General features: G+C 40.6%; 1 protein-coding gene across 1 annotated transcript in view; it reads right to left on the bottom strand.

Annotated features, from left to right (window-relative positions):
- Window positions 1-1,644: 1,644 nt before the first annotated feature.
- COG3 (component of oligomeric golgi complex 3) overlaps window positions 1,645-13,667 on the bottom strand; it is a 59,369-nt gene continuing 47,346 nt past the window's right edge. The window contains exons 20-23 of the mRNA XM_068984389.1: window positions 11,434-11,509; window positions 6,618-6,745; window positions 5,431-5,529; window positions 1,645-3,493 (exon numbers count right to left, since the gene is read on the bottom strand). Of these exons, the coding sequence (XP_068840490.1) occupies window positions 3,464-3,493; window positions 5,431-5,529; window positions 6,618-6,745; window positions 11,434-11,509 (333 nt within the window). The 3' untranslated portion in view covers window positions 1,645-3,463. The remainder of the gene's footprint in view (window positions 3,494-5,430; window positions 5,530-6,617; window positions 6,746-11,433; window positions 11,510-13,667) is intronic.

The following is a 13,667-nucleotide window of genomic DNA, read 5'->3' as shown; positions in this document are numbered from 1 at the left end:
TACTACTGATTTTTTAAGTGTGATATTGGTATTAGGGTTATGTAGGAGACTGTGCCTACTGTCTGGAGATGGCTGCTTAAGTATTTAGGAGTAAAACGTCATGATGCCTGCAACTTACTTTCAAATAGTTCAGCAAATGAACGTGAAAGTCGCCCAGTCATGTCTGACTCTTTCCGACCTGACCCCATGGACTATACAGTCCATGGAATTCTCCAGGCTAGAATACTGGAGTGGGTAGCCTTTCCCTTCTCCAGAGAATCTTCCCAACCCAGGGATTTTATCTGTAAACACTGAGATGAGACTATGCCTATCTGTAAACACTGAGGGCAGGAGGAGAAGGGGACGACAGAGGATGAGATGGTTGGATGGCATCACTGACTCAACGGACATGAGTTTGAGCAAGCTCTGGGAGATGGTGGACAGAGAAGCCTGGCGTGCTGCAGTTCCTGGGGTTGCAAAGAGTTGGACACGAGTCAGTGAATGAACAATAACAAACACCACTCATAACTGATGATTAAAACTTACCTGACTGGAATTCCCTGGCGGTTCAGCGGTTACGTGCTTTCACTGCCAGGGCCCAGGTTCAGTCCTTGGTCAGGGAACTAAGATTCTGCAAGCTACACAGTACAACCAAAATAAAAAAGGAAAGCTCACCTGATTGAGAGTGTAAAAGAGCCCAATATTATAAGAAAAATTAGTTAAATATACATAGAAAAAATCTGGAACCAATATGCAAACATTTAACAGCAGTTTACCTTTCAAGTTTCATTTACAAAACTTTCACATTTTATGTTAAAATTCAAACACTGTAGAAATGTCTAATAGTGAACATATTTTGATAACTGGGAGTTTTTTAAAATCCCAAATATGTATTTATTGGATGACTATGTAATGGATGCCCCTTTACCAAGCGTCCAGCAGCTGCCTCCGTTCCAGGGGCCTGAGGAGGAGCAGACAGACAAGCTGGTGAAAAAACCACCACCAGAAGAAGAGCTCCTGAAAGGAAGCAATGAAGCTCCTGTTTTCTGGGAAGCAGCCTTCCCTCCACCAATACCCGCAGGTTCCTTTGACAAATGGCCTCTTTTTAAAAACTAAGGCCGACTACTCTTTGTTCCTTGTTAACAGCAGAGAAGAATTTAGATACAGGGTTGTAAAAATACAATACTTGTTTTTATTGTGACTTCAATAATGCTAAAGTTCAGCACAACTATATGTGCTGATGGTACTCTGGAAATTGGCAGTTTTGCAAATGAAGACAAATTATCTTTCAACTAATGAGGCATTAAATGTTTCAAAAATGTCTTTCCACAATAATCGTCTTGCCAAAAGAACCCACACAATCCCAGTAAGATGGGGGAAATGGGAATAACGCCGGTGGAGAGGACCACTGTCAATACTCTGCTTGTGATCCGTGTTGCCGTTCCGCAGGATGGACCGCTGGGAGAGACCCAGTCCAGGTACCCAGGCTCAGTCTATATGACTTCTACAACCGCGTGTGAATCAACAATAAAAATCTTAGTTAAAAAAATTCTTTTAAAAGGATCCACACACAGACTCATGAGGACAAAGTAGGAAGCAAAAATCTTTATTTCTGAAAAAATTCACATTTATTAAAAACAGCAATTTCTAGCCAAATAATATAAAGCATTTTAAATTAATTATTTGAAAGTATGTACACTCTGTATAAGTGAACTGTACAGATTTAAACAAACAGTCATTTAGCAAACAGGTTGGATCACTATTACCTACTCGGTAAGGTGTTTGAGTGTTTCAGAAATAAAAGATTCAAAGCACAAGAACGAGTGCCATCAAATATTTTTATCGTCAAGAACATACTCTGCTCTGTACATCAAATGAAATCATAGTACTGTACAATAATCATGCCCTCATTTCTTTGGAAAGGCTATTTAAAAATCAAATGTACATATAATATACAAAACTGGGTATTTTACAGTTTATTTCATTAAACATATTTAAAATAGCAAGTAGAAGTGAGTAGAATCTTCCTAATTCATTCATTTCCTATCAAAGAATGAATATGGCCCCTCTTTACCTTCTACCTTCCCAAAATATACAGAGTATTAAGGTCTATCAAGCAACATCCATCACCAAGTTACACTGAGGTGAAAAGCAAGTGACCTTTTAAAATGACAGACATCAGGGTATGTAATCTATCCACACGTGGCGGGAGTCTACTTGAAGTGGATGAAAAATACTAGTCTCACAGAGTGAGGTCTGCTGGCTACGTTCCAGAGCCCTTGTTAGCGTTCTATCTCTAAACTAGTGTCTGAGTAATTCAAAATTCATTGTGAACCAAAAAGCAGGTGACATTTACTGTAACATCAGAGGCAAAACCAATTCAATCAGGAAACAGGTATTTGTAGGAAAACTCAAGAGATGTGTGTGATTAATTTGATGATCCCTGATATCAGGCAGTCCATTTCAAGGCATGGGCGGTCTTCACCAGTTTGTGAGTAAACTGTATTCTGCTGTCGCAGGCTGCCGATCCACAAGGCCGGCCCGCGGCACAGCCGCTGTGAATGTTCCGGACAGAAAAGTGCTCGCTTTTCAAAGAACTACAGAAATGAAAGGCAATGTGCACAAAGCTGGTAACCCTAAGCATCATGCATGTGACCTGCTATTCATCAGGCTTCCTGGCCTCCTCAGTGTGCCAGCCTGAAGACGCCCTAATTGGTACCTCCCCCTCACGAACACTGCCTATTGTACCGTGAAGATTCTCATTAAAGATAAGCACGTATCCACCACGAGGAGGCTGCAGCCCCAGCCTGCCTTTGAACGCTCTGTACCTAAGCCATTCAGAGTACAGATTCTGGGACCTTACACAAGGCCTTTGCATCTTGAAACTACCCCACATCAAACACACAGAAAGAGAACACCTTGAATCCCCAGGAGCAGCCAATCTACTCCAAACTAAACTTCAAAGTGAGAGGAGAAATTTTATAAATAGAGTGTAAGATAACATTTCTGGAAGTAAAAAAAAAACAAAAAGTCACTGTGGAATGCTCAGTGGTTAAAAGGACTGCAGTGTTTCTTGCTCTAACAAACCTTACTCTTGGAAGTTCCCTAATTAGCTGTATTTCCGTAAAGCTCTTTGTGGTATTTATTGTAACCTATTTTCACTGCATTTTTCTTAAGAACCATTTCCCTGTGTGCCCTCCATAAGATTTTCCTCTTAAAAACTTACACTGCTTGTGACATTTAAGTGAGGCAGCTATCAGCGCTCATAGACTATATAGCATATCTTTGGCATTTTGATGTTTTTAAAAGGGAAACACAAATCATTGCACACTTTGCTTCCATTTCATTCTGTGATGAGCCCTGAGTGGCGGCCGTGTGGTTCTGGGGACGTCCCTCGTCCAATTCCCTGGTGTCCTGCAGCCTCCGGACCCGGCAGCCCGTTCCTGCCAGCCGGCCATCTATACGCACAGCCCAACAGGCCAAGTTATTTAGAAACGGACAGTAGGAGGTTCAGCTGAAAAGAAAAGAGAAAGGCTGTGTTAGTTCCACTGTGCAATACCGTGCTCAAGAAAAGGTGTTCAGATTCTCACAACCAGAACAACAGGGCAAGTCTAAAATTTTTAAGAGACCAATAAACCTGGCTGTAAAGTAGAACCTGGACCCGTGATGGTCTGACTCCCGAAGCAGCCCCTGGGGCACCACACATCGTGGTGTCCTGTGAGGAGGTACGGCCGAACCTGGACCCTTAACTCGTTCAGAATCCGATGAGGAAGACAGAAAAAAAACTAGACACCAATACTGACAAAAAACAGAAATAGCTCTGAGGTCCCCAAACTGCTTGGCACCAGGGACCAATTTCATGGAAGGCAATTTTCTCATGGACTGCAGGTGGGGACAGTTTGGGGATGATTCACTTGAATTATATTTATTGTGCACTTTATTTGTGTTATTATTACATCACTTCCACCTCAGATCATCGGGCATTAGATCCCAAAGGTTGGAGACCCCTGTAAATAACCAACTTCATCTTTCTGTATGCAGAGTGTGCTGTGCAGAGAGTTGCATGCTAGGAATTCTTTAAATGATTCTTCATTGCACAAGAACAGGCCTGGCAGATTCGGGAGCCCCCTGCCCTCTCTGTAAAGAAGGGCGTTGACACAGAGCCGGCCCGGGGAAACCAGAGAAGTCGCCACTGTCACCGGCAGGGACGCAGCCTGAGCTCTGCAGGTCTGCCACCCCGGCCCTGGAGAGACCTGTGGCTGACTGAGCCTGGCAGTGCGTCCTTCTAAACGCAAGGGTTTTTTGGGTTTTGTGGGGTTTTTTGCATTTTATTTACTATTAAGTATGCACAATGCACATTTATGAGACCTACTGGCAAGTATAACTGTCCTTTCCTTTTTCTAAAAGAACTTCTTTTAATTGGAGGCTAATTACAATATTGTGGTGGTTTTTGCCATTCACTGACATGAATCCCCCATGGGTGCACATGTGTCCCCCCATCCTGAAACCCCCTCCCACCTCTGTCCCCATCCCATCCCTCTGGGTGGTCCCAGAGCCCTGGCTTTGAGAGTCCTGTTTCATGCATCGAACTTGCACTGGTCATCTATTACTCTGAATTAAAAAGATGGATTTTATGGTATACGAATTATACCTCAATTTAAAAATGACCCCACTTCTCCTCCAGTTACCACCCCATCTCTTCTCTCTCCGCACAGTAAAACTCCTCAAAGACTGACCACACTCACGGCCTCCAGTCTCTCCCCCTGCAGGTTCAACGCAAACCAATCAGACGCGCAGCAACCTTACTGCTCTCCTCTCTAGTCCTTACCATATACTAAACTCCTCAACGATTCTTAAAACCACAAACAAAATACCCTCTGTGGCGCCAGTCTACTTCTACTCAGTGAAAGTTTGCTGACAGAACGGAATACATGATGACAGTAAACACAGGCTCAGCTCTCTCTTCAGGTTTTTTAATTTAGGAAGAAGAGAAAAAGAGGACCTCTTTCTGACATCTTTGAAACATGGGCCTCTTATCATACATACTGCAAACAAAACTATGTAGCAACCTAAATACCACTGTTTGAGTCTTCCACAAAGAGTTTATCTTAAACAGAGCAACTTTCAATTATCAGAAAGCATTAAAAAGCAACTGAGGGGACTTCCCTGGCGGTCCAGTAGTTAAGGCTACATGCTTCCACAGCAAGGGGCCAAGTTTGATCCCTGGTTGGGGAACTAAGACCCCATGTGCCACAAAAGTGTGGCCAAAAAAAAAAAAAAGAAGCAACTGAAAATCTGAACACCACTGCCAAAGGTGAGAGAGCACGTTTGGCAATGCTCATCAGAATAATGTACAATTTTAAAAGTTACAACAAAATATGGTAACTCAAAAGATACTATCTACTCAAGTAAGATAACTAAAAGGTTATAAAAGTAACACAGATTACTTACCTGTTCCATTGAAGGACAAGCAATGATTTGAACATCTTCAGGGCTAAACTCTTCCTTTAACAAGACGTGGAACTTCTGGAAGACTTGCTGAATATTATTCTTAGAAAGAAGAAAAGGCAATCGTATTACATGAGTCACTGAAAACAGGTTCAGCCTCCTTAAACATGAAGAACCAAGGACGTTAAATACTACTATTTGCCAAAACAAGTGGAGGAGACGTATCTTCCCGGGGATTACCAAAGACATGTAACTGGTCCTTAATATTTCACATGCCAGCACAACCTAACTAATAAGACTTACCAGATAGGATTTCCTGGAAAAAACTGAACTCTTGCCAGCCTTGTCCCCTCCAGAGAATAATAAGAGTCTTCAGCAGCAATTTCTTCCACAAAAGATAATGAAGTTCCCAGACACATAAATTGTACTTTAAAAATCAACCAATGCCTTGAGTAAAGATGTGAGCTCAACACAGAGCTGGAAGCAGTGAGTACTAAATTTGCTCTGGTGTTTAATCCCTTGGGAGTCGCTGCAAGCCATATATTTTCACTGCTGCTGCTGCTACTGCTATATCGCTTCAGTCGTGTCCAACTCTGTGCGACCCCATAGATGGCAGCCCACCAGGCTCCTCTGTCTCTGGGATTCTCCAGGCAAGAACACTGGAGTGGGTTGCCATTTCCTTCTCCAAAGCATGCATGCATGTGAAGTCGCTTCAGTCGTGTCCGACTCTGTGCGACCCCATGGACAGCAGCCCACCAGGCTCCTCTGTCCATGAGTTCTCTAGGCAAGAGTACTGGAGTGGGTTGCCATTTATTTTCTCTACTCACCAGTAAAATGGGGCATAGTTCCTGAGATGCTGTTCTCTCAAGTGTTGGGCCACATCTCACACAGAGGTCTGATTACTCATTTACTCATTTACTAATTTCTACTTTTTGGCAGAAATCACCTTTGTGTCATAGGTAACCATAAAAAATTAAGACAAAATGAGGGCTGGGAGGGGGAGAGGGGGCAGAATCAGACAGATGCAAGCTTTGTTAAGTCTTTCAAGAATCCCAGTGCTTTTTTTAATCGACTGCACTAGAATAGTAGACCAACATTTCCAAATGTTCACAGGAAGAGGAAAATGCCAGAAGCAGCAAGAATACTTGGAGAGACCAGCCAACATTCAAACACATCATCATGAAACTTACCCTGACTGGTTTAAACAGGATGAACTCAGTATCCTTGTTGGATAGGTACAAAGACATACTTCTCAATGTCAGGGGCAGCTTTGCTTTTATTGTCTTGTAGGCACTTGCCACAAGGTCACTGACCTTTGCTGGAAAGAAATTAGCCTCCTTAGTATCACAAATAAAAACAGAAGAAGTACTTCCATTTTAATTCAGAGGAGAATAAAAGGAGAGAAAAACAGCAAAAGACGACTATTTCCTCAAAGAATTTTTTTTCACTTTTGTTTATTTATCAAGTTTAATCACAAGCCCATAAACATTCATTAAGTATTTAGATATATAAAATTCTAACCACAAAAGCTAAACAGAAAAGAATTCCCCCAGCATGGCTCAGGACATTCATAGGGACGGGAGTACGGTGCCTTTGGAATTTGGAGATAAGAGGTAAGGTAAAATTGGAAGTCATTTGCAGAGAAACACTAGAAAGAATTACTTCATAATGAATGAACTTATTCACTGTGACTCTTACTGACTCACAGTAAGAGATGCTTTCTGTCTTATGAGATCATTCAGAAAATGCCCACACGTATTTAATGGGAACTAAAAATCCATCTGTTACGTTCTTATATTATCAGAAAAGAAATAGAATTCCAGAAAATGTTAACTGAAATAATTAGCAGCCCAGATGTAGTGTCTCAAAAGAAGTACAAATGGAAAAGAACAGCAGTAATCTGTATTAAGTATTTAAAAGAGAAAATTACCTAGAAAGCTAGAAAGGAAAAGACTGATTAATCATGTCAAAGATGGTCGACCTCACTCATAATTACAGAAATGCCTATTAAAACAGCTGAAATATTGCAGATTGGTCACAATCACTAACATTGTGCATATATACACCTGGCAGAGGTGTGGGGAAGCAGCCCCCTCCAGGCACTATTATTTTTAGCCATGCCATGTGGCACTGCCTGTGGAGACCCAACTATTGGTTGTCTGCTGTTTTAGTTGCTAAGTCATGTCCAACTCTCTGCGACCCTATGTAGCCCACCAGGTGCCCCTGTCCATGGGAATCTCTAGGCAAGAACCCTGGAGTGGGTTGATCTTCCCAACCCAGGATCCAACCTGTGTCTCTTGTGTTGGTAGGCGGTTTTTTACCACTGAGGCACCTGGGAAGCCCATTTTAATTACTGGACCACCAGGGAATTCCCCTTCATCCACTGTTGATGGGAGTACAGTATGAACTGGTTCAACTTCTTGGAAGGAATAATGGGCAATGTCTAGCAAAACGGAAAATACACATACTCTTTAATATTTAATGTTTGTACTGCTGAAAATTTACCTTACAGACATGCTCACAAAATACCACCAAGATATGTGTGTTTATTAGAGTGTAAGGAAAAACTAAAAGTAATTTAAATATTAATAGAATTATTAAAGAAATTGTGCTCTAGTGATATATGTGTCCATTACTTAAAATGGGTAGAGCTGGATATAGAAGGGGCTCTAAGGTACAGAGCAAGTGTTTTTTTAAAAAGGGGCGGGGAGGGGATATTTTATAAGCAGATTGGGTAGGAGGTCGCTGGAGAAAGAGAACCAAGCATGGTTTTCTTGACATAAGGGAAGCCATTTTGTCCTAAGTCATTCTGTGATCTAAGCCCAGCAACAATGCTTGTCCCTGAAGAGGTCTCAGTAATTGATGATCTTAAGGGAAGTGAGGGAATGCAGGAACAAAGGAAAAGCAGTCAAAACACAACGTTCAGTGACAAAACACTAGCTCTGTCCTCAAGGGATACAGAGAACAATCTGATACTGGTCTGTGAGTTCTGCAGGAAGTAAGGCCCACAACCAGGCGGAGGCTGGATGATGATGCTGACTCTCATGACTTCAATCAATGAAAGCTTAGATTCTGTAGACCACTGCCCCAGTTCAAGGCTGAAGCCCCTCTGCTCAAGCCCCTTCATGAATACGTGTACCCTTGGCTTAAAACCTCCCCAATTTTGCTGTCTGGGGAGATGCGGCTCTGGGAAAGATCCCTGGTGTTCTTTCTTGCTGCAAGTAATACCTCCTTCCTTCTGATCTTTGCCTTTTTTTGTGTTTTTCAGCTCAATACTTACCAAAAGGGAAACTTGGTGAGTGTGGAGCTAAAACTTGTTACCTAAAAAGTGGTTGCCCAGGTTTTTCAAGTAACAATAGTAAAATCTTATTTGTATAACATGTTTCAAGTCCGTTTGTGCTAGAATACACATGTTCGGGAAGCTGTGAACAGTGGTTACCTTTGAGAGAACTAGCTTGGAGGTGGAGAACAGAATTACTTCTCATTTTTTACTCCTCCACATTTTCACTTTCATACCACGTTAAAAGTTTTTTCAGTTGAGGAGGGTCATAGATGAACAGGGCAAGAAACTGCCCGTGCCCACAAGAAGAAAGAACCAACAATCCAAGGACTGCATGTTTTTCATGAACAGATGAAAACTCCTTTAAGACAGTGAATTCCATAGGCTCTGGCCCTCTCATCACTAACACACTTGAGGGGTCACTGGTCAGTTTTCAGAGGCCTGGACAACTACAGTTATATGCGGAGCTCAGTAAATAAAGTACCCTAATTCTTAAGAAGGTGTATCTCCCAGAGTGAAATAACAAACTGGCATCGTAATTATAGCTCAATCTCATGAGTTTATCATGAATTGACCCCAAGAATGTGATCAAGTCTGCATGCACCACATTAACCCTGGGTTCCAGGGTCCACGACAAGTTCATAGACTGTTCTTGGTGCTCCCTCCCCAAAGGCTCAAAAATTTTTGACATTTCAGTATGGGTTTCTCCTGTTACAGATCAAGAGAGAGCAACTCCATAGCTCCCTGTGGCCAAAGGGGGCGGAAGATACAACTAGGTAAACTGAAGTATCACTGCTAACACTCGCCAGCATCTCCTCACATAGAAAGAAACAAAGTGATTAAATGACAAAAACAGTAAGCCTGATTTCATCTAGTCTTCCTGTGGGCTTCCTTTTCCTTTCATCTACTCCTGCTTTACTAATGACGGTAGTGCTACCTAAGAGCACCACATGCTCAACACTGAGACTCCTATTAGGATTCCACTTGAGAAAATGACAGCCCCTACTTTGAGCAAAAGAGAATCTTTTCAGAGCAGAAAGGAAATTCATTAATTATACATCAAGCCCCTAGGCTTAGCTGTACTAACTATGCCTATGCCAATTTGTGGGTTTCTACCTATTTGAAGAAAAATTTATTGCACCCAAGAGTTTCACCTACATTAACATTCAAAATAAAATCAGCTCCTATTTCTAAATAAGCTCTGCAAGTAACTGAAACCTTGAGCCAAAAGCCCAGTTAATCCTAAAACAATCAGAATTCCTTCTAGAACTGGTGCTGAGTTACAGATTGACAAGCCTGCTGCTGAGCCTGAGGGGTCAGAACAAGTGGTTGCCACCAGGCCGACTATAGTTAGAATTTCCAGGATTGTCTGCGAAAGACTGGTTTTCTGTCTCTTGACAGAATGTACTACTACGTGAAGGATGTTCTCTGTCCTTTCATAAGATGGCGAAGATTTCAATCTCATATACAACACAAGGTTTAAAATAATAAATCCAGTATACCATTCACTGTCTCTACCACAGTAAACAAAAGGACTAAAGCGTGTCACAAAGTTTATTTACAAAATAAAACAAATCAATGCAAACCTATAAAAGTTCCCATGACAAATTTCTGGCATAAAATCCTGCCTTCCGTTCAAATGCAAGTGATGATTCTCTACACTTCGCAAATCTCCCTAAGAGACAGAGCTACTCTCACTCTTCTCTGTTCTACTTCAACTTCAGACTAACCTGAGGCACTAATAAGAATAACTAAAAATTCCAGAATGGCCTCAATTCTTTTTCCCAAAAGAAGTAAGTACCTGACAGACATACATTCTTTCACTATGGAAAGCCAATCGTGTTAAAAACCTGATTCCAGTTTAAGTGCCTATAGACAGTCAATCTTTTACGGCTGCTAAGACGGAATCATCCTTCGGCTTTCTCACTATAAGCAAATCGCTTCCTACCAACTTGCACACGGCTTACCCATAATTAAAACAGACTGCTTCGCCATCGTGCTCTTCTCATTCAAAGGATCTCTATCACAACATGAGCCAAGGAATGGCCAGAAATATAATCTAACAAAGTGACTTATTCTGGTTGAACGACAACTTAAACTGTCACAAAATGGACTAAAAATAACCCTCAAAACTAGTCTTGATTTTCAGTGTCTAGTATCTAATGCCAAAGAAGGGAAAAAACCTCCTAGCACAAAAAAATTTACATTTAGGAAAGAGTTAAGACAGGAAACATCTCAAGCATTTCTGCCAATCAATGACATTGCCTGCCAACTCCCAAACAACTTTTACAATTTTTTTCAAACACTCTAAAACATTAAAGAGAATGTAACTTGTATAAAATGTAATAATGTGCAATATTTCTTCATATAATACTTGGAAACAGTAGCATACGTGCCATCAATTTCATACTATCAAACAGTGTATTTTCATCCAAGTTCTAAGACAGTGAAAAGCAAGTATACAAAAACTAGTGCACTCAAATCATTCTCATCTAAGCCATATTTTATTTTTAACTGGGTGTGTGCGTATGTATATGTATGGAATGCTTGTTGAAATACAAGTAGTGTAGGCTCAATTAAGACCTGTCCACTCCAAACTGGATCTTGCATTAACCTAAACCACAGCAGGAGCAGGAAGCCAACTCCAGGCTGTCAGAGCATGACTATATAAATGCAAATTAACCGACATCCTAAAAGAGAAATCCCAAATAGTAAGATGTGGATACCTGGTTGTGCCCAAGGCTGCTGAGACAGCGTATACTTAGGTCCTCCCTGACTGGCCATTGTTTTTAATGCTGAAACCTAGTAGAGGAGACAAAAGGGGAAAAGTTTCATTTCACTGATGACAAATTAAACTAGAACTGCTCTCAAAAGATGTGACACCATTCGAACCTATGAAAATAATAATAACCAAACGTACAGCTCTAAGAGAAAATCAATCATTTCCCATCCTTTACAACCAATAAAATATTTAAGCAAAACTTCTTTCGTGATTTCAAGGCATACCACTGTTTTGCAAAAAAGAAAACCACACCAATGTCCTGAGGCATTCTGCCTCAAACATTTCAGGAAGACAAGAATGAAGACTGAGAGAAACATCAACACAGAACAGATCTCTCTAAGTGGACTGTTAGGTTACCTTTAAATTATTTTCCTATGTTATCAGAAAAATGTCACAGGAGCTGGACAAAACCCCCTTTATATATCTACAGGGTCCTTTTCTTCATTATAGGTAGAGAGAATGTTATTAAAAAAAAAAAAAAAAGGTTTTCAGATAGCATCAAAAAGCACACTTGACCAACCAGTGTTAGAGGTATGGAACTGCATGCCCACCCTCTAGTCACTTCTCTCCTCATTCCTCAGCATCAGTACAGAGAAGCAAAACCATGCATTTTGGACAAGAATGTTCTTTAGATGCCAAATTACAGTGGGGCTAAGGTGGAGCTGGGGAGTGTGAAAGACAGAAACTCATAAAACATCTTCTTAGAAATGGACTGCTAGGTGCCACAGGTCCAGGCCATGACCTTGGCCTCAGCAGACAGTCTCATTAGAAAGACTTCAACATCAGCTCTTTCGATTTCTCATGAAGAAGGCCACATAAATATGCAGGCAGAGGATGAGCACAGACAGGATGTAACGTTAACCCAGGCCTCTCCAGCCCTCTGTTTCTACCAAGTTCACATTGCTGAAACTACTTCTAGGCCCTTGCTCATGTTGTCATGTGTATAAAATCACCCCTTTCCACTGTCACTCAATTCCTCTATATGGCTTTATTTTTACTGTGAAATGCTGCTTTTAAAAGTGAGTCACTGTCTAGGGATTAGACAATGCTAAAAGAAAAACATGCTCATGTTTAGTGTATATTATCCCCAATATTTCCCAACGTAAATAGAAACATACTAATGTGTCTACATTTACAAAAGCAGGAACACAGTGCTCTGAAAACTGTTTTTTTCCACTTAAATCTAAGTCCTGAACATTTTTCTGTATCCAACTGTTACACTTTAATAGTAATGCTTGCCTGTTAGTCCACTGGCTGTTCCAGAATTTAACCAATTTCATAATGACATATATTACACAGAACTATTTTTATATTAAAAGCAAATACAGACTGGTATATTCACCTCTATTTACTATCTAGATAATTAATTTGGTTGGCCATAAAGTTCGTTTTGGTTTTCCCATTAACATCTTACGGAAAAACCTCAGTGAAATTTTTGGCCAACCCAATACTTGTCTTTAAGTTAAACCTCAAGGAGCATTTTCCTCAAAGTTCCGCCAATAGCCCTATCTTTTTTAAAACCCCACAGGATGAAGACAGACCCACTGTCTCATTATGACACTGCTGTACACATCTTCATGTTTACATAATATCCATCTTGATTTCCTATTAGATTATAACTCCTTAAGAACATAAATGAAATTTATAGGTCAAATTCTATTACAACATTATGTCAGAAAAAAATTTAATTTATACTGTTACTGAGGAAATTAATAATACTTAAGAGGGAACATTAAGAGTAAACTTGCAATACTTTAGCAAATTGCTTGAGAGGAAATGAAATCTGCTAACATGAGTTTTTAGCATAAACTGGTCCTACCACGGGAAACACTTTTTAGCTTAGCTATAAACTTTGAAATTATACTTCCTATAAAATACCTTCATTCAGTTTTTTTACAAAAGCAAAATCTTCACTTCGTATTTGTCACATAAACTAACATTTCTGCAAGTAATTAGAAAGTACTTTGCTACTTTTGATCTTCTGGTCCTGATATATATAGTGATATATATATCTCTCACTATATAGAGTATAGTGAAAGTTGCTCAGTCGTGTCTGACTCTCCAACCCCATGAAATTCTCCAGGCAAGAATACTGGAGTGGGTAGCCTTTCCCTTCCCGAGGGGATCTTCCTGACCCAGGGATCAAACCCGGGTCTCCAGCATTGTAGGCAGACTTTT

Source organism: Capricornis sumatraensis, chromosome 12 (assembly GCF_032405125.1).
Source record: "Capricornis sumatraensis isolate serow.1 chromosome 12, serow.2, whole genome shotgun sequence".
Classification (NCBI taxonomy): domain Eukaryota; kingdom Metazoa; phylum Chordata; class Mammalia; order Artiodactyla; family Bovidae; genus Capricornis; species Capricornis sumatraensis.
The sequence above is the reverse complement of the archived record's forward strand: the minus strand, read 5'-3'. Positions and strand labels throughout refer to the sequence as shown.